At 40.7% G+C, this 22090-nt stretch overlaps 2 gene segments (V, D, J or C); both read right to left on the reverse strand.

Moving 5' to 3' along the window:
• Window positions 1–1705: 1705 nt before the first annotated feature.
• On the reverse strand, window positions 1706–15634 carry LOC134099347 (T cell receptor alpha variable 3-like). The segment is given in 2 exon segments: window positions 1706–2124; window positions 15578–15634. Coding segments are annotated over 2 exon segments (459 nt in total).
• Window positions 15635–15930: 296 nt separating this feature from the next.
• LOC134099355 (T cell receptor alpha variable 9-1-like) lies at window positions 15931–16755 on the reverse strand. The segment is given in 3 exon segments: window positions 15931–16013; window positions 16240–16587; window positions 16703–16755. Coding segments are annotated over 3 exon segments (480 nt in total).
• Window positions 16756–22090: the final 5335 nt, after the last annotated feature.

The following is a 22090-nucleotide window of genomic DNA, read 5'->3' on the forward strand; positions in this document are numbered from 1 at the left end:
TTATTGATTTTTGGTGCATATTTTAAACATTTAAATGCGTACTGTTTCATTATGATGTCAGATATCAGCAAAACTTGACCTGTAGTAAAGCAGACTACCAATGGCAACTACTACTGCAATCAGAATGAGAAAATATATATTTATTGATTTTTGGTGCATATTTTAAACATTTAAATGCGTACTGTTTCAGCATAATGTCAGATATCAGCAAAACTTGACCTGTAGTAAGTAGCAGACTACCACTGGCAACTACTACAGCAATCAGAATGGGAAAATAGCTTTTTGTTGATTTATGATGAATATTTTAATCATTTAAATGCATACTGTTTCACCATAATGTCAGATATCATCAAAACTTGACCTGTAGTAAGTAGCAGACTACCAATGGCAACTACTACAGCAATCAGAATGAGAAAACATATTTTTGCAAATTTTTGGTGCCTATTATAAAACTTTAAATGTGTACTGTTTCACCATAATGTCAGATATCAGCAAAACTTTACCTGTAGTAAGTAGCAGACTACCATTGGCAACTACTACAGCAATCAGAATGAGAAAATATATATTTATTGATTTCTGGTGCATATTTTAAACATTTAAATGCGTACTGTTTCACCATAATGTCAGATATCAGCAAAACTTGACCTGTAGTAAGTAGCAGACTACCACTGGCAACTACTACAGCAATCAGAATGAGAAAATATATATTTGCAAATTGTTGGTGCCTATTATAAAACTTTAAATGTGTACTGTTTCACCATAATGTCAGATATCAGCAAAACTTGACCTGTAGTAAGTAGCAGACTACCACTGGCAACTACTACAGCAATCAGAATGGGAAACTAGCTTTTTGTTGATTTATGATGAATATTTTAATCATTTAAATGCATACTGTTTCACCATAATGTCAGATATCATCAAAACTAACTTGACCTGTAGTAAGTAGCAGACTACCAATGGCAACTACTACAGCAATCAGAATGAGAAAATATATTTTTGCAAATTTTTGGTGCCTATTATACAACTTTAAATGTGTACTGTTTCACCATAATGGCAGGTATCAGCAAAGCCTCACCTGTAGTAAGTAGCAGACTACCAATGGCAAATACTACAGCAATCAGAATGAGAAAATATATATTTATTGATTTTTGGTGCATATTTTAAACATTTAAATGCGTACTGTGTCACCACAATGGCAGGTATCAGCAAAACCTCACCTGTAGTAAGTAGCAGACTACCATTGGCAACTACTACAGCAATAAGAATGAGAAAATATATATTCATTGATTTTTGGTGCATTTTTTATATTTCTTGATTTTTGGTGCATATTTGAAACATTTAAATGCGTACTGTGTCACCATAATGTCAGATATCAGCAAAACCTCACCTGTAGTAAGTAGCAGACTACCATTGGCAACTACTACAGCAATCAGAATGAGAAAATATATTTTTGCTAATTTTTGGTGCCTATTATAAAACTTTAAATGTGTACTGTTTCATCATAATGTCAGATATCAGCAAAACTTTACCTGTAGTAAGTAGCAGACTACCATTGGCAACTACTACAGCAATCAGAATGAGAAAATGTCAGCAATCAGAATGAGAAAATGTCTTTCAAAAACGAATATCCAGCGAATATCAAACCCGCTGCTAACTTTTACCCGCTACATGAATCAATATGTTTTTTCCCCCCTTTACATCATCTCTAGGAGATGATCCTTGATTTTGATAATGCTGTGCACAGCATGGGATAGATTAGAGAGTTGATGTTAGACAGTTTTTGTATGGGTATTGACTGTACAGCTGTCACTGTGGGCATCAGAGCACAGTAGTACACAGCAGAGTCAGACACTTGTAGATTCTTGATCATCAGAGGAACAGTTTTTCCATTAGTGTTGAGTGTAGCATTGAATCTTTCCCTGAATTGGTCGTCAGAGCTATCTCCATTATCGCTTTTCTGTAGCATGTATCCGGGGAATCCATTTGGCTTCTGCTGGTACCAGAAGAGATACTGGCTAAGTGCTGAGGCTGTGGTCTCATACCGACAGTTGGGTGTCACACTGCTGCCCTCCAGACCCGTCTCATCTTTAGGTTGAGTAACAGAGTTCGCCTTTACACTGCAGACTGTGAAGATAACAGATTTAATTAATATAATCATATAATCATAATTCTAGTTATTTTCCAATGCAAGACATTATCTTACCAGAGAAATAGGCGATAAAAATGGATAATGTCTTCATAAACTGGATCATGGCTGAAGATCACAATCTATTCTAAAATCAACCTATGATTTAGTCCTACTCTTCTGTGACAGATACACAGCCTAAAGTCGCTGTCTCTCTGTTTCTGATTTTCATTGACATGTTCTGGCACATGTTGCGATGTATTTGAGCAAGAGAGCCGCCCTAAACTTCTCCATAGGACGTTGATTCAGTGCCCCCTGGTTAGAATTTGAACAGTGCATAGAGTCAGATTATGACATACTGTATGTGTTTGTAAAAAAAAGGGACGTGATTCGAGTAGTGTATGTGTTGTCATGGAGCAACATGATAAACTGGGGTGCAGATCTTGGGTACTGTCAGTTTCAGTATAGATAGTCTCCAGAACAGGAGAGGGTTAGATCATCTCCCTCCACCTTTTTGAGTTCAGCGCTGTTTAGAGTAATTTAATCCTGATAATCAAAGTCTTGAGAGAAAAAAAAAGCAAATAAATAACATATATATTTATTATGACCGCCGCTAGCGTAGCTAGCGAAGCGGTCATATAGTTGTTGTCAAAGTTTTTTTTTTTTTTTTTTTTTTTTTTTTCTTTTTTCCCGTCATTTTTCGTCAACGATTCCCGGGACACCGTAACACCGGAGCGCATGAAACTTGGTGGGCATGTAGCCCCAGTAGAGTTCTATGGAAAATTTTCGTTTCGTCCCCGGGGGTCACTCCACCCCCGCGCTGCCCCCGCCCGAAGCCCAAAAATGACAGTTTTTCCTACATAACTACCTGAACCGTGGCACCGAGGATGACAAAATGTTTATGGTATGTTGTTCTCTAGAGCTTGCATCAACTTAGCTTATAACCAGTCATTTGTGATTTGCCCCCCCATCGTAAAAATTGAAAATGCAATGTAATATTGCTTTAATTGCCCCTATCTTCAGATGAGATGTTATGAACTGCACCAAATTTCATGTGTATGATTAACCTGACACCCTCTGGGAGTATGCCAAGTTTTGTGGAATTTCATCCATGGGGGGCTATAAAATAAATGGATTTATGTGTACATTCAGGACTGTATACCCATCGTCCAGTAGATGGTGGTATTATCTGGAGTCTAAATCCCCCCCTGGGGATTTCAAAAACTGTTCCAAACATCTCAATCTCTGCTAGTTTTTCTCCTAGAAACATATAAGTGACACCATTAGAAACCTTTAATCAACTAGTTTCCAAATATGTTTTAAAAGAGAATGGTTGCTCTGGGTGCAACAAACATGCAGGAACACACACACACACACACACACACACACACACACACACACACACACACACACACACACACACACACACACACACATAAATACACACACACACACGCATACCTACACACACACGCACCACTACATACACACATGTACATAAAACATTATACAAACACATGCACAAACACGCCCACACGCATGCACACATACACCCTTACACACACACACACACACACACCTACACACACACACACACACACATGCACACACACATCTTTGAGTACATTTTGTGAGACCACCGGAGCTGAGAAGTGAGTGTGTGTGTGATGTACTATAGTGTGTGGGTGCGTTTCTGTGTGCCCATCTGTGTGTTATTGTAACCCAATGAATGGCACTTGCGCCGCCAGATCAGGCCATCTGTAAACGCATGCAGAGACTGATGCGGTTTAGAAGGGGAGATTGTAACCCAATGAATGGACCCTTGCCATTATGATGCGCAAAACAAACCAGAGGGCGCACGAGAACATCTAAATGTAAACAATTGGAAACCGTCAATCAGCAGCGTATTTGAAGAAAAGCTCTACGTCTGATGATACACGGCGAGAGGAGCTCAAGAAGAGTCGCTTGGAAACTTGGATTAATCGATACGAACACTTCGAGACTTGGATATTTTGATGAAAACACGATAGCCTATTTGGACACTTCCACTCGACCATTGAAAACATAAAGATCATCTTCGGTGAGTTGCAAGTCACAACTGCAAACGCAAACAGATTGTGCAGGCCTATCCTAATAAGAGCCAATTATTTAGTGCACCTTAATTTGCCCTAAAACAGACCACCACCATTAAAGAAGAAGGAAGAAAGAAGACTTTCCCCGTTACAAAGACTTTCCCCGTTACATTTGTAGCTACTGGAATCCTGGTGAGCGAACCAAACACTTAAGATAAGCTACCATAAACATTTAAAACCAGTCAGGACACCCGATCTGTAGATCGACTGTAAAGTTCGTTTGATGTATAACTTGTTTGACAATTTAATTATTTAATGTGTTTGTTAAAAGAATTGTAAGCTCCGGTTTTTTTTTGTTAGCCGTTGACTCAGGCTACATGGCGTCCACGGAAGCCATAGCAACCAAGCTAAACGTAAACAGATTTATTAGCCTACTCCTACGGCATTATGCCGCTGTTGTTATTCAAACTCAAGTTAGTTATAGTATATATGTTATTGTTATGACAGAGATTGAAATTAATAAGAGTTCTGTACAATTTTGTGCAGACTGGTTTTTTATTGTACCCGATCAAACCCCGTTGCTTCACCCTTGGAACCTTGGATTTCCCGTCTGGATTTTCCCCGTCGTCTTGGATTCGATTCATCATCATCATCTACATCAACTTGCCCTTCCTGTTGGACTGCCTGTCACATATCACCATCCCCTTACTACCCTTGTGATTGTGGTAGGATCTGGACATTACACCTTGCACAAGTTGGATTGAATCTTTCCCCCTTTTCATTTCTTTTGTTTATTATTTTTTGAGTGCACTCATATTCTATTTTGTTTGGTTTTCATTTAGTTTAAATGATAATCTATAATAAGATTTAGTATTAAATAGGATATAAATAGAATAAATATATAGAAACAAATAGAATAAATATAAAAGAGTATATGGATATATACAGATAATAAATAGAATATTATAACAGAATATATTAGCAAAATAGACACAACCTAATACTTTTAATATTGATATTGAGATAACTGTTGAACTGAATTGAATGACATTGAACTGTGAAAATAAATTATATATTTTTATTATAACCTTAACCACGAGTGTGTGTATAGGCCATTACCCTGTCGTACAGGTTACAGAAAGTACTTTCTGTAACCTGTACGACAGGGTAATGGCCTATACTTATACAGGGACAGTCTAATCTAATATCTAAGTTCAGTGAAGATTGGTATAGGTTTTCTCTAGACCAAATTCTAGTACTCACCCCAAAAGACAACACACACACTCGTGGTTAAGGTTATAATAAAAATATATAATTTATTTTCACAGTTCAATGTCATTCAATTCAGTTCAACAGTTATCTCAATATCAATATTAAAAGTATTAGGTTGTGTCTATTTTGCTAATATATTCTGTTATAATATTCTATTTATTATCTGTATATATCCATATACTCTTTTATATTTATTCTATTTGTTTCTATATATTTATTCTATTTATATCCTATTTAATACTAAATCTTATTATAGATTATCATTTAAACTAAATGAAAACCAAACAAAATAGAATATGAGTGCACTCAAAAAATAATAAACAAAAGAAATGAAAAGGGGGAAAGATTCAATCCAACTTGTGCAAGGTGTAATGTCCAGATCCTACCACAATCACAAGGGTAGTAAGGGGATGGTGATATGTGACAGGCAGTCCAACAGGAAGGGCAAGTTGATGTAGATGATGATGATGAATCGAATCCAAGACGACGGGGAAAATCCAGACGGGAAATCCAAGGTTCCAAGGGTGAAGCAACGGGGTTTGATCGGGTACAATAAAAAACCAGTCTGCACAAAATTGTACAGAACTCTTATTAATTTCAATCTCTGTCATAACAATAATATATATACTATAACTAACTTGAGTTTGAATAACAACAGCGGCATAATGCCGTAGGAGTAGGCTAATAAATCTGTTTACGTTTAGCTTGGTTGCTATGGCTTCCGTGGACGCCATGTAGCCTGAGTCAACGGCTAACAAAAAAAAACCGGAGCTTACAATTCTTTTAACAAACACATTAAATAATTAAATTGTCAAACAAGTTATACATCAAACGAACTTTACAGTCGATCTACAGATCGGGTGTCCTGACTGGTTTTAAATGTTTATGGTAGCTTATCTTAAGTGTTTGGTTCGCTCACCAGGATTCCAGTAGCTACAAATGTAACGGGGAAAGTCTTTGTAACGGGGAAAGTCTTCTTTCTTCCTTCTTCTTTAATGGTGGTGGTCTGTTTTAGGGCAAATTAAGGTGCACTAAATAATTGGCTCTTATTAGGATAGGCCTGCACAATCTGTTTGCGTTTGCAGTTGTGACTTGCAACTCACCGAAGATGATCTTTATGTTTTCAATGGTCGAGTGGAAGTGTCCAAATAGGCTATCGTGTTTTCATCAAAATATCCAAGTCTCGAAGTGTTCGTATCGATTAATCCAAGTTTCCAAGCGACTCTTCTTGAGCTCCTCTCGCCGTGTATCATCAGACGTAGAGCTTTTCTTCAAATACGCTGCTGATTGACGGTTTCCAATTGTTTACATTTAGATGTTCTCGTGCGCCCTCTGGTTTGTTTTGCGCATCATAATGGCAAGGGTCCATTCATTGGGTTACAATCTCCCCTTCTAAACCGCATCAGTCTCTGCATGCGTTTACAGATGGCCTGATCTGGCGGCGCAAGTGCCATTCATTGGGTTACAATCTCCCCTTCTAAACCGCATCAGTCTCTGCATGCGTTTGCACACGGCCTGATCTTGCGGAGGGCACTGAAGAAGTATCAGGAACATTTCTACCCAAACTCTCAAAAAATGAAGCAATGGCTAGGACTAAAGGCCTTCCTAGTTCACCATAACAGAGTCTCTGAGGGGGATGTCTTTCTCTGCTAGATCTTCTGATCTGTTCACTCTCAGACGGGTCAGCCTGGGCAGTCACATCAGTGGGCGGTGCATTCTCAAATTCAAGTGGGTTGTTTTCAGGCGAACATCCTTCAACTGGTCCAAACTGAGGCTCATCTGTGAGTATTTCTGTCTCACGCACAATTGATTCATCTTCCAGTAATTGATTCTGAACAGACTCAGGGGTATGGGGTTCTTCACTGATTGGTGGGTTATGAGATTGGGAGGATTCTGATGGGCTTGGATTCAACCCGATTCGATTCGACAGCTCCATGGCACATTCTGGCGGGGTGGCCTGTGTGGTTGTTCGGATGATTTGGGGGAACCTTGTTGAGATCTGTGGAACTTGCAGATAGCGATCCTCATCTTCATCACTGCTGAGTGTATCTGGGTCAACAAGATCGTTGTGCTTGGTCTGCTGTGGGACTGCATCCCTGCGTCTCAGCTTTCTTGTAGGTAAGGTTGTTTCAGGTTCTGAGTCTCTCTCTGCAACAGGTAAAAAACCGCAGGGCAGAAGAAGGTCTCTGTGAAGAGTACGGTGTGGACCTTCACCCTGTTCTTGCTTGACAACATAAACTGGGCCGTCTCCCATCCTCTTCACTACTGTGTGGACTTCCTTTTCCCATCTGTCTGCAAGTTTATGTTTTCCTCTTATGTTCACATTCTTCACCAGGACTCTATCTCCAGGAACAAGTTCTGCTGCTCTGATCTTTTTGTCAAACCTGGTTTTATTCTTCTCTCCCATCTTTTTAGAGCTTTCAGAGGCAAGTGCATAGCTGTCTTGGAGGCGTTGACGAAGATGTTTAACGTACTCTGAATGTGACTTGAATCCAATTTGGTCTGGTGTTAGGCCTAGAACTAGATCAATGGGCAATCGTGGTTGTCTGCCAAACAGTAATTCATATGGCGAGTAGCCTGTGGTGTCATTTTTCGTACAATTGTACGCATGGACTAGCGGTTTGACAAAGTCCCTCCAATGATATTTATCCCTGTCTTCTAGTGTTCCAAGCATGCTGAGAAGGGTCCTGTTGAATCTCTCCACAGGGTTTCCACGTGGATGGTATGGTGTGGTTCTGATTTTTTCAGTTCCGATCAGAGAGCACAATTCCTTTATGGTGTGGGATTCAAAATCTCTCCCTTGGTCACTGAGAAGGCGACTTGGAAAACCATACTGCACAATGAAATGTTCCCACAGTGTTTTGGCAACAGTATTCGCCTTTTGGTCTTTCGTGGGGATGGCAACAGCAAACTTGGTGAAATGATCCGTGATGACGAGGATGTTTCTAGTGTCCTTACTATCAGGTTCGATGCAGAGGTAATCCATACACACCAGTTCAAGGGGATAGCTGGTCTGTATATTCTCCATGGGAGCAGCATGCTGGGAGTTTGTTTTCCGCCGCACACATCTCTCACAAGTCCTACACTTCTGTTCCACAGACTGGAACATCTTCGGCCAATAAAATCGGGAACGAACAAGGTGAAGGACGCGCTCAGCACCAAGATGGCCAACTTCATCATGAAGGCCATGCAATGCTTTTTCTCTGTGGCTACTAGGCAGCACCAACTGAAAAATCTGATTTCCACGATCGAGGCATTTCCTGAACAGTACTCCATCTATAAGCTCTAGTCTATTCCATTCTCTAAGGAGCAGCTTGACTTCTGACAGTTCAGAGGATGTCTCTTGAAAAGTGGGTTTTCTGTTTCCTTGAACGAAACTGATCACACGCCTGATAGATGGATCCTGTCTTTGAGACTGATACCAGTCTTTGTGAGTCATTCCAGGGAGGGTGCCTTGTCCAGAGGACACGAAGTCATCAGGAATGGCAGAAGCATCTAAAGCTAAGGATTCAGCAAAAATGGGGAGTTCTGGCGGCGAATAGTCAGCCGAAGTGATCACAGAGTGGCGCTGACATACAGCAGATAGCATGTCACCGGAAACAGTTTTGCTTTCTCCATCTAAAATTCTTTGCTTCAGCTCTTCTATCCTCACTTTCTCCTGCTTGAACTCCTCATCTTCCTCTGATGGACTCTGAGGTCTTCTGGACAAGCCATCGGCGTCTTGATTGTTGATCCCAGCCCTATACTTGATGTTGAATCTGTAGGTTGACAGAGAGGCTAACCAGCGATGTCCTGCTGCATCAAGCTTTGCTGTGGTCAACACATAAGTTAGGGGGTTGTTGTCTGTTAGAACTTGGAATTCTGTTCCATAGAGGTAATCATGGAATTTCTCACAGATGGCCCATTTCAAAGCGAGATACTCTTGTTTATGGGCAGGATAGTTTTGTTCACTTCTAGATAACCCTCTGCTGGCATAAGCCACAACTCTCATCTTCCCATCATGCTCCTGATAGAGCGCAGCACCAAGACCATCGCGGCTGGCATCAGTATGCAGGACATAAGGAAGGTTGGGATTGGCGAAGGCAAGCACAGGGGCTGAAGTCAGTTTATCTATGAGGGTTCTAAAAGCAACATCGCACTCTTCAGTCCACTCATTTCCAAAGGGTAAGGTGGGACTGATGGAAGTTTTGGCTTTGTCCTTCTTGTAAATCTTCCCTCTTTTCCTTGGAGCAACATAGCCAGCAGTTAGAGCATTCAATGGCTTCGCTATTTTAGAGTATCCTTCCACAAAACGTCGATAATATCCGGCAAATCCTAGGAAGCATTTTAGCTCTTTTCTGTTGGTGGGTTGAGGCCATTCTCTCAAAGCCGAAACTTTACTGGGATCTGTGTGGACTCCATCAGCATCTACAACATGGCCAAGGTATTTGACAGATGTCTGGAAAAAATGGCACTTTTCAGGAGACAACTTTAGGCCATATTCTCTAAGGCGGTTCAACACTTTCATTAGTCTGGCCTCGTGCTCTTCTAGTGTGTCAGAGAAGACAATCAGGTCATCCAGAAATACCAGTACTTCACTGAGGTGTAGGTCACCGACACATTTCTCCATGAGCCTCTGAAAGGTGCTTGGTGCATTTGTTACACCTTGCGGCATACGATTAAACTCATAAAAGCCCAGGGGGCAGACAAAAGCGGTCTTGTGCTTATCCTCCTCTGCAACTTCTACTTGGTAGTAGCCGGACTTCAGATCCATGACCGAAAACCATTTGGCTCCACTAAGAGCAGAGAAGGTGTCTTCGATGTTAGGGAGAGCATAGGCATCTTTAATCGTTCTCATGTTCAGCTTCCTGAAATCTATACAGAGTCTGATCGCACCATTCTTCTTTTTGACAACCACAATGGGGGATGCAAATGGGGACTCTGACTCACGAATAATTCCAGAATCTAACAGCTCTCTTAGGTGTTGTTTGACAGCTTCTCTGTCAGAGGGATGAATGGGTCTGGGTCGTTCTCTGAAAGGGGCTTCATCCTGAAGTCGGATGCGATGCTTTACTGCAGTTGTACGGCCATGGGACAAGTCATCAACAGCAAACACCTCCGGCATGCTGTTCAGCTGCTGTGTGATTCGTCTTTTCCACTCTTCTGGAATGGGAGAATCTTCCAAGTCAAAGTTGATGTTATTCTGAGACTGAGGGACTTCAGGCAAAGTCATCTTTGAGGATTCGGATGGCATCACATATTGAGCTATCATCATTTCAGCTATCACCTGCCTTGGATGCAGTGTGACAGTGCGATCAGTCACATTTCTAAGAATGACAGGAATCTTGTTTGAAGATCTAAGAGGAGTTTCTATCAAGGCATTTTCAACAAACACTCCACCAGGTAAGGACATTTTTTCAGGGGATTCGACTACAAAAAGGGAACGTGGGGAATGTTTCTTCACTCTGACATTTCCAAAGACAGAGACTTTTCTTCCTGGTGGAATGGTGACAGAATGGCGTCCATGCAACTTGACATGATTGGCTGATATCTCTTCCTGATGACTAAGGGCAACATGCTGGAACAACAAGACACAGTCACTACTGATATTGGGTCTTTGTAAGAATTCTTTTCCATGTTTTTCTATGCCACCTTCATATAATCGGTCAAGGACATTGGTTCCAATCAATAGGGGGATCTGAGTGTTGAAATGGCAATTGGGTACAATGAGGACTAATGAAGAGACTTGTTCAGCAACGCCAGTGATGCTGCTGGGGAAGGAGATGAGGGCTTGTATATAACCCTGATAAGGAACATGTTGGCCACCGGCACCTTCTATCTGGAATAGAGTCTGAATGGGCTGGACGGGGAGGAACGATAAGTTGTCCAAGTAGAATGTTTCTGAAATAGTTGTTACTTGGGAACCAGTGTCAAGGATTGACTCACATTCAATTCCTTCAATGGAGACAGATGCAGTGCAGCGTGGGCCTACGAGTCCAAGGGGAAGGGATTGGCTATTTTGGCATCTTTGTCTGTATCTGTCTTTCCCTGTCTGGGTTCTATTCATTATAGCATTAATGGGTTTGGGACTCATATGTTGGTACTTAGCTCCTGAACGTCCCGGAACAGGAGCTGCTACTAGTTTAAAGGCATGGAGGTGACTGTATGCTTATTCCTGTAAGCTTCACGTTTTTGTCTCAGCTCTGTGTTCTTTTGATGGACAAGAACGGGGTTGGGGGCACTGACACAGTGGGCAACAATGTGACCATCTTCACCACATTTAAAGCAGAACCATGGTTTAGGATGACGAGGCGCGAAATTTCGAGGTGTGGAGGCATTTGTGACCATGCAGCTGGCTTCGATTTGAGTTCTGTTTGGCTGTGGCTCTTTTTTGATGGACAGGGTTGCAATTTGTTTCTTTAATTCAGCTACTTCATCACGGAGTTTTTGTGTGTCATCATCTTTGTTTTCGACTGGGACTTCAATTCCATAAACAGCATGGGCATGCGCTGAAGCTCTTGAGCTCCCTAGATGTTTCTTCATCCTGTCTAGTTTAACTGAACGACGGTCTTCTTCTGTTCTAAGCTGATGAAGCAATTCAGGAAATGAGGGTGGGCTATTTTTCTTCTGTTCTAATTGAAGGCCTAAAATCAATGAGTGGTCCCAGCATCCTCTGCAGAACTGTCTAATTAAGTGCTTTTCTGAATCTGCAAGTGGGGCTCCCCCTCTAGAGATAACTTTAGTGAGGAGGGTCTGAAGTCTGAATAAATAATCGGATGGCTTCTCTCCAGAATTCTGGTTTGCGCTCAAAAATGCAGCAAAAAGCTCTTCTCCATCTGCTACGACTCCAAAAGCGGATTCAAGGTGGTTTACATAAGCTACAGGGTTTGCATTAACACCAAGTGGTTTCACCATGTCAGCAGCTGGACCAATCAAGCTCTCTAGTATCTTTCTATTTTTTTGTGAATCCGTGACATGGGTGTCACTTAGAAGCAGTTCAACTTGAGTTCTCCAAGCTTCGTAATCTACTTCCCCATTTGGCTTTGGAAGCCTACCTGAGAAGGTTCGCATTTTGATTGGGCTACTGTATGGGTGTGCTGACTCGTTCTTAATAACGTGTTCTACTACAACTCTCTGAATGCTTGGGGGGTTAATGATGTTTTCTTCAAGGCTTATAGAGTTACGCACAGATGAGTGTGTGCTTGGAACACAGTGAATGTTGGGCATAGGTTGGCTTCTGTTACATTCTTGGGTTATGCTAGATGTGCGCTCAACATCAATGCTAGAGTTCTGCATAGGGCTGTGTCCCAGGCTGGACGTGTTGTGAGGTTCCTGTGATGCTGTAGATCGAATGCGTTTCAGTTCATTCTCTAGGATTGTCGCATAGCCTGATGTGGCACTACCACCAATAGCACTGAGTTCTTCAAGATATTGCTGTGCTAAGTCTTTGCCTATTTCCTCTTGACATATTTCTCTAATTGTTCTGATGTTCCATAGAGTAGTTGGATCGCTGGGACTAGGTATATTGCCAAGGGTATCTGGGTTGATCCTGGTGATTGACTTTTCACACTCGAATTCTATCAATACCCTACCATTAGGTTGATTGGGCTCATCCTTAACTCTGATAAAGGATGAGATCTTCCCATTTTGTTCAAAAAAACTTTTTATCATTTCATCAGAGATTATTTCATTGACACCTTCAACTAATAAGCTGTTTTGTCCATGAACTTTATACTGATTGCAAAGTTCCATATTGACCGTGTTATTTTCTAAATAAAACTATATATAATTCAAAATATTTTTATAGAGAGGTGTGGTCAATGGGGTAGTATATGGTCTGAAACGCTAATTAACCAATCTCCTGGCTCTGGCTCGCCAACTTTCTGTAACCTGTACGACAGGGTAATGGCCTATACTTATACAGGGACAGTCTAATCTAATATCTAAGTTCAGTGAAGATTGGTATAGGTTTTCTCTAGACCAAATTCTAGTACTCACCCCAAAAGACAACACACACACTCGTGGTTAAGGTTATAATAAAAATATATAATTTATTTTCACAGTTCAATGTCATTCAATTCAGTTCAACAGTTATCTCAATATCAATATTAAAAGTATTAGGTTGTGTCTATTTTGCTAATATATTCTGTTATAATATTCTATTTATTATCTGTATATATCCATATACTCTTTTATATTTATTCTATTTGTTTCTATATATTTATTCTATTTATATCCTATTTAATACTAAATCTTATTATAGATTATCATTTAAACTAAATGAAAACCAAACAAAATAGAATATGAGTGCACTCAAAAAATAATAAACAAAAGAAATGAAAAGGGGGAAAGATTCAATCCAACTTGTGCAAGGTGTAATGTCCAGATCCTACCACAATCACAAGGGTAGTAAGGGGATGGTGATATGTGACAGGCAGTCCAACAGGAAGGGCAAGTTGATGTAGATGATGATGATGAATCGAATCCAAGACGACGGGGAAAATCCAGACGGGAAATCCAAGGTTCCAAGGGTGAAGCAACGGGGTTTGATCGGGTACAATAAAAAACCAGTCTGCACAAAATTGTACAGAACTCTTATTAATTTCAATCTCTGTCATAACAATAACATATATACTATAACTAACTTGAGTTTGAATAACAACAGCGGCATAATGCCGTAGGAGTAGGCTAATAAATCTGTTTACGTTTAGCTTGGTTGCTATGGCTTCCGTGGACGCCATGTAGCCTGAGTCAACGGCTAACAAAAAAAAACCGGAGCTTACAATTCTTTTAACAAACACATTAAATAATTAAATTGTCAAACAAGTTATACATCAAACGAACTTTACAGTCGATCTACAGATCGGGTGTCCTGACTGGTTTTAAATGTTTATGGTAGCTTATCTTAAGTGTTTGGTTCGCTCACCAGGATTCCAGTAGCTACAAATGTAACGGGGAAAGTCTTTGTAACGGGGAAAGTCTTCTTTCTTCCTTCTTCTTTAATGGTGGTGGTCTGTTTTAGGGCAAATTAAGGTGCACTAAATAATTGGCTCTTATTAGGATAGGCCTGCACAATCTGTTTGCGTTTGCAGTTGTGACTTGCAACTCACCGAAGATGATCTTTATGTTTTCAATGGTCGAGTGGAAGTGTCCAAATAGGCTATCGTGTTTTCATCAAAATATCCAAGTCTCGAAGTGTTCGTATCGATTAATCCAAGTTTCCAAGCGACTCTTCTTGAGCTCCTCTCGCCGTGTATCATCAGACGTAGAGCTTTTCTTCAAATACGCTGCTGATTGACGGTTTCCAATTGTTTACATTTAGATGTTCTCGTGCGCCCTCTGGTTTGTTTTGCGCATCATAATGGCAAGGGTCCATTCATTGGGTTACAATCTCCCCTTCTAAACCGCATCAGTCTCTGCATGCGTTTACAGATGGCCTGATCTGGCGGCGCAAGTGCCATTCATTGGGTTACATTTGCATGTGTGTATATGTGTGTATGTGCATGTTCTGTGTGTGTTCTCTTTCTTTCTCTCTCTCTCTCTCTCTCTCTCTCTCTCTCTCTCTCTCTCTCTCTGTGTCTGTGTTATCTGTGTGTATTCTGTGTGTGTTCTCTCTTTCTCTCTCTCTCTCTCTGGGTGTGCCTGTGTGTGTGTGTGTGTGTGTGTGTGTGTGTGTGTGTGTGTGTGTGTGTGTGTGTGTGTGTGTGTGTGTGTGTGTGTGTGTGCACACGCGCGCATGTGAGTGTGTGTGTGTGTGTGTGTTATCTGATATTGGAGTGACAGTGACGGCAGAGAACACAGTGAACATATACTCAGAGACACATTAAACACACACACAAGCAGACACACACTCACACTAGACAGAGAAGCACTCATACACAAAAGCAAGCGCACACATGCACACACTCATTTACATACATAAAAGTTGCAGTAGGGATGGAGTAGGCGATGGAAACACAAGCGTGATTGATATTTGCGGAGAGAATGTGCAGGACTGAGCGGCGGTCATATTGTGTATCGCTTTGCGGTACATCTAGTTTATTCTCTTATTACTCTTTCTTCACTCTCTGACATACATGTCTAATATAGATTAGTTGCACTCTTTGCCTATAGGTCATGTTTTGTTTACCTGAAAAGTCCATGAGCAATATTCCCAGTAAGAAGATCATTGTGGAGGTCTGTTTATCTGGAGTCTACATAAGTAACACAACTTGAATGTCAGTCCTGTCTGAAATGACTAGGAATGGTGAAGGCATCATGATCTTCTCTTTCTAGCTCCACCCCCAGTTCAAACAGAACCGACTTAGTCAAAAGTTAACTCAAATATTTTCATACAGCACATGGCTTGACGTTCTTCAATCAAAGTTTAACTTCAGCTTGGTTATTCTTAGCATTGCAGTGGACTTGAGAAGACATGATCTTTCGCTTTTTTCTCATCTGGCCATTAAATAATTATTTTCACAGAAACAGAAGTAGCAGGAATCAGTTCTTGCATGCAGTTCTAGATTTGTAGAGTTGTGTAGAGACCAACTCCTTGTCAGGATAAAGTCTTTGGACCAGTATGTCTAAAGAATATTATATGACATATGAAGTGGGTAATAAGAATTACAACAGATGTATTGCAATTGTTTATTTAGATTTAATGTCCTACTTACAGCCAGCCAGCTACAGCTTGGATGCCCTTCAATTGGCTTGAGTTGAGCAAAAATCCTTTTGGCTTGTTCTAAGTGATGTGCATAGCATCTAATCTCCTCACCAACACAGTGTAAAAAAAAAAAGATGAGGTGATACGTTTTTGTGTGAGCACTGAGTCTGCAGCTGTCACTGTGGGCTGCAGAGCACAGTAGTACACAGCAGAGTCAGACACGTGCAGATCCTGGATGGTCAGAGAAACGCTGGAGTTGATGAGTTCAGCATGAAATCTCCTCTTGTACACCTCATCAGCTTCATACTTAGATTCAGACCCAGAACGGAATACTTTAACCGTGTATCTGGGGAAGTCATTGGACTTTTGTTGGTACCAGAAAAGAGTAGGGTATGCATCTGATGTTTTGTATGTACATTTGAGAGTTGTTGTTTCTCCCTCTGAATCCATTTGGACTGACACTGTCCGATTAATTGTGTGCTGTGATCTGCAATCTGGAAACAATAAAACACATAAGAATGTTGATAATTCACAAGCTACTGATTATACAGACTGATTAATCTAATGTGAATGAACCCTTTAACAATTAAAAAAAAAAAAAAAACCTACCAGAAAAATACACAGACAGCAGAAGTAACTCCCATAGCCAGTGTGCCATAATGGTGAAGGGACTCTGAAAGTCTCTGCTACACTAGTGCCTCTCCCTTTATCAACTATACTGATTTGGTGGGAGGTGTCAGTATACACTTCAGTAGAAGTATAGACTTGCGTATTTACATCAAGTTATGTGTTGCAAAATCTTTATTATTGTTACTGGCTTATTGTATGCAAAGACAAACAATCCTTGCATCAGTGACAGTTGTCTTATGTCTAATACATTTGAGTTGTAAATAAGTGTTGTGCGCCAAAGAGAAGCCTTGATTCCCTGAGTTACAGCACAGTATTTATGAATTCTCAGTGCACATCAACAGCCTTGTTTCTATCTACATATTGTTCATTATGTCATCATAAAATCATTATTGGTACTTCTGACAAAGAAATTGAACTTTAAACTTGCTTGGTTGTTGTACAATACACATGCAGAGCAGCAGCATTTGTTCAGGCTGTGAGAGTTTTTGTGTGGTGCATCTGTGCTTTTCCATCACTGTGGGCTGCAGGGCACAGTAGTACAGAGCAGTGTCTGTCATCTTAGCAGAGGAGATGGTAAGAGACACCAGCTTTGGTGTCTTGTCATGTTTTATGGATATCCCAGGAACAGGAGGAGTTGCATTGGTCACAACACCTTGATAATCCAGGATCAGGAACTGTGGTACTGAATTGGAGAACTGGCGATACCAATGTAGACCTCTAACAGTCCCATCGTACCTGCAGGAGAGCTTTAGATCATTTCCCTCTATGGCAGAGTATACTGGACTCTCTGGGGTAATGGAGTCCCCAACACTCTTACCTACAGACAAGTATAAATAACAAAATGGCTGTTAAATATTGTTGTGTTGTAAATCATATTTTGTTAAACAATACAAATATGTGGTATTTATTATGACCGCCGCTAGCGTAGCTAGCGAAGCGGTCATATAGTTGTTGTCAAAGTTTTTTTTTTTTTTTTTTTTTTTTCTTTTTTCCCGTCATTTTTCGTCAACGATTCCCAGGACACCGTAACACCGGAGCGCATGAAACTTGGTGGGCATGTAGCCCCAGTAGAGTTCTATGGAAAATTTTCGTTTCGTCCCCGGGGGTCACTCCACCCCCGCGCTGCCCCCGCCCGAAGCCCAAAAATGACAGTTTTTCCTACATAACTACCTGAACCGTGGCACCGAGGATGACAAAATGTTTATGGTATGTTGTTCTCTAGAGCTTGCATCAACTTAGCTTATAACCAGTCATTTGTGATTTGCCCCCCCATCGTAAAAATTTAAAATGCTATGTAATATTGCTTTAATTGCCCCTATCTTCAGATGAGATGTTATGAACTGCACCAAATTTCATGTGTATGATTAACCTGACACCCTCTGGGAGTATGCCAAGTTTTGTGGAATTTCATCCATGGGGGGCTATAAAATAAATGGATTTATGTGTACATTCAGGACTGTATACCCATCGGCCAGTAGATGGTGGTATTATCTGGAGTCTAAATCCCCCCCTGGGGATTTCAAAAACTGTTCCAAACATCTCAATCTCTGCTAGTTTTTGTCCTAGAAACATATAAGTGACACCATTAGAAACCTTTAATCAACTAGTTTCCAAATATGTTTTAAAAGAGAATGGTTGCTCTGGGTGCAACAAACATGCAGGAACACACACACACACACACACACACACACGCACACACACACACACATAAATACACACACACACACGCATACCTACACACACACGCACCACTACATACACACATGTACATAAAACATTATACAAACACATGCACAAACACGCCCACACACATGCACACATACACCCTTACACACACACACACACACCTACACACACACACACACACACACACACACACACACACACACACACACACACACACACACACACATGCACACACACATCTTTGAGTACATTTTGTGAGACCACCGGAGCTGAGAAGTGAGTGTGTGTGTGATGTACTATAGCCTGTGTGTGTGGGTGCGTTTCTGTGTGCCCATCTGTGTGTTTGCATGTGTGTATATGTGTGTATGTGCATGTTCTGTGTGTGTTCTCTTTCTTTCTCTCTCTCTCTCTCTCTCTCTCTCTCTCTCTCTCTCTCTCTCTATGTCTGTGTTATCTGTGTGTATTCTGTGTGTGTTCTCTCTTTCTCTCTCTCTCTCTCTCTGGGTGTGCCTGTGTGTGTGTGTTTGTGTGTGTGTGTGTATGTGTGTGTGTGTGTGTGTGTGTGTGTGTGTGTGTGTGTGTGTGTGTGTGTGTGTGTGTGTGTGCGAGTGTGTGTGTGTGTGCGTGTGTGAGTGTGTGCCTGTGTATGTGTGTTTGTGTGTGTGTGTGTGTGCACACGCGCGCATGTGAGTGTGTGTGTGTGTGTGTGTGTGTGTGTGTGTGTTATCTGATATTGGAGTGACAGTGACGGCAGAGAACACAGTGAACATATACTCAGAGACACATTAAACACACACACAAGCAGACACACACTCACACTAGACAGAGAAGCACTCATACACAAAAGCAAGCGCACACATGCACACACTCATTTACATACATAAAAGTTGCAGTAGGGATGGAGTAGGCGATGGAAACACAAGCGTGATTGATATTTGCGGAGAGAATGTGCAGGACTGAGCGGCGGTCATATTGTGTATCGCTTTGCGGTACATCTAGTTTTCTTGGCTATTCAATTCAATTAGTAACATTTAATTAGATAGATACATACTGATGAATGCTGAAAATACCACTACAACCAGAGGGATCATGTTAACACAGCCAGTGTCTCAGAGGATCTATCACAACAACCCTAAAGCAGAAGCTTATGTTTCCCCTCTCTGCTCCTCCCATTCTGATTACAGTTTTGTGAAAGCTGTGAAAGCTCGTTCAGTAGCGTTTGGAAACCTGGACCAGTAGCACATTTTTATCAGGTATAAAGGAGGAGTTAAAGAGAAGTACTTCACCGTCTTTATTTTAAACTGTTTTCAGTGTGTAAAGCAGAATCAATGTGTTGATTATTTGGAATTGTTCATAGTTTGGTCTGAGCTACTTTTTGTCCCATTAAAAATACTAACAGATGTGAAGATCAGACTGGATGTCTGCATTCTCCACTAGATGGCGATCAAATCATATATACAGTGAGGAGCATATGTATTTGATACCATGCTAAAACAGGAATATAAAATCATCATTTGACAGTTGATCTTAATGCCTTAATTCAAAAAATGACTAAAAATAAAACCGCCAAGGACACCAATTTTCTTTGTGATTGAAGAATGTATCTTAAATAAATAAATGTTTTCCTTAAATGCTAAGGGAAGGAAGTATTTGACCCCCTATGTAACCCTATGGGAATTTAGCACATAGGGTTAACATAGGGTCAGGCAGATTTTTATTTTTTAAAGGCCAGCTATTTCATGGATCCAGGATATTATGCATCCTGTTAAAGTTCCCCTGGCCTTTGGAATTAAAATAGCCCCACATCATCACATACCCTTCACCAAAGCTAGAGATTGGCATGGTCCTTTTTCCAAAAGGCCTATTAGCCTATTTGATTTGCATTGAGCTCAATGAGCATCAAACAGGCTAATAGGCCTACTGGAAAAAGACCCATGCCAATCTCTGGATATGGTGAAGGGTATGTGATGATGTGGGGCTATTTTAATTCCAACGGCCAAGGGAACTTTATCAGGATGCATAATATCCTGGATCCATGAAATAGCTGGCCTTTAAAAATAAAAATCTGCCTGCCCCTATGTTAACCCTATGTGCTAAATTCCCATAGGGTTACATAGGGGGTCAAATACTTCCTTCCCCCTAGCATTTAGGAAGAACATTTATTTATTTACGATACGTTCTTCAATCGCAAAGAAAATTGGTGTCCTTAGCGGTTTTATTTTTACTCATTTTTTGAATTAAGGCAATAAGATCAATTCGTGAGCTGAGAATTATAAGGTTCTATCTCCATTTTGGTCGAAATTGAGTTTTTGACATCATCTGATCCATTAGGTGCTTATTAATGCCTGTGTGGTGTCATTTTTGTAAAAAAAAAAAAAAAAAAGTTAATTATTAGCAAAATAAAAAGGTACTACAGTACAGTTTTGCTAGCTATGTAAAACTTTGATGCTCAATATCTCAGAACTACCCTAAACGGAGATAGAACCTTATAATTCTAAGCTCACGAATTGTCAAATGATGATTTTATATTCCTCTTTTTAGGCAACTTTAGCATGGTATCAAATACATTTTCTCCTCACTGTACTGTAATAACCTCCTGTAATTCAGAGTGTGTGTTATGTCATGATGCCTTTCTTCAGGAAGAGTAAAACCCTGGTGAGTGTAATATTGACAGGGAGTTCTGCAGCTAGAATTAAATGGTTGAATCTGGCCAGGTAGTAAATACATGATGATGACCTCAATATAACTCACTGGCACAGATGTCATAATTCAATTTCAAAATGTCATACTCTGGTCATTTTAGTTAATCTTCACACATTGATTTAATAAAAAACATAAGGTTGTGAATATAACTGATTCTCTGAAGGAGAGCACAAGATATTACTGTAACCAGTTATTCTCAGATGATGCCATCGATCACCCGTCTTGGGGATCTTTTCTCACTGACGTCTATCTAGATCAGTGGGTCATGTTTTAGTAAAAAACGACAACATGGAGCAGGCAGAGTTCTAGCATGCTCAACCCTGCCCAGCTTGTACTTAGGCATACCTGTCAATAGAGACACCCTTTCAAGCTGCCAGGAGACCACTACACTCCTCTTAGAATGGGCCCTCAAATGTTCTTGGGGAGATACACATGAGGCCTTGTACACCAGGGTGATGGTTTCCACCAACTAGTAGTGGTTTCCACCAATCCTCAGCTTCGAAAGTGCACGGTCCAATGCGTGTGCCCCACAGCAACCAAACAACTGTTGGGTTTTGTATGTGTTGGTGTATGTAATGGCTACTCCTAAGGGTTGAGGTCAGTTCTTTAGATTGGTAGGGTTGACTGATTAGGTCACTCACACATTTGATTGATGAGGAAGCAGCACCATTTTTCAACAACTGATTTTTGTGAAGCTTGATTTCCTGTATATGGTCTACAGGGCACAGTAGTAGAGAACCGAGTGTGAGCCTTCAATTGAGGAGATCTGCAGGAACACTCTCTCATTCTCTCCTCATTCAGTGTCACAGACAAATTTGGATGTGGTGGATCAGCCTGCTACACAAGGGGCTTAGAGAAGTCAGTGATGAGTAGCAGGAACTGTGGAACTGTGGATCTATAGGTGAACCCTCACTAAAAACCATGACTCGACTGAAGGCTGAAACCATAGTCGTAAGACGGTGTCACCTGCTTCTGTCA

This window comes from Sardina pilchardus, chromosome 2 (assembly GCF_963854185.1).
Source record: "Sardina pilchardus chromosome 2, fSarPil1.1, whole genome shotgun sequence".
Taxonomy (NCBI): Eukaryota; Metazoa; Chordata; class Actinopteri; order Clupeiformes; family Clupeidae; genus Sardina; species Sardina pilchardus.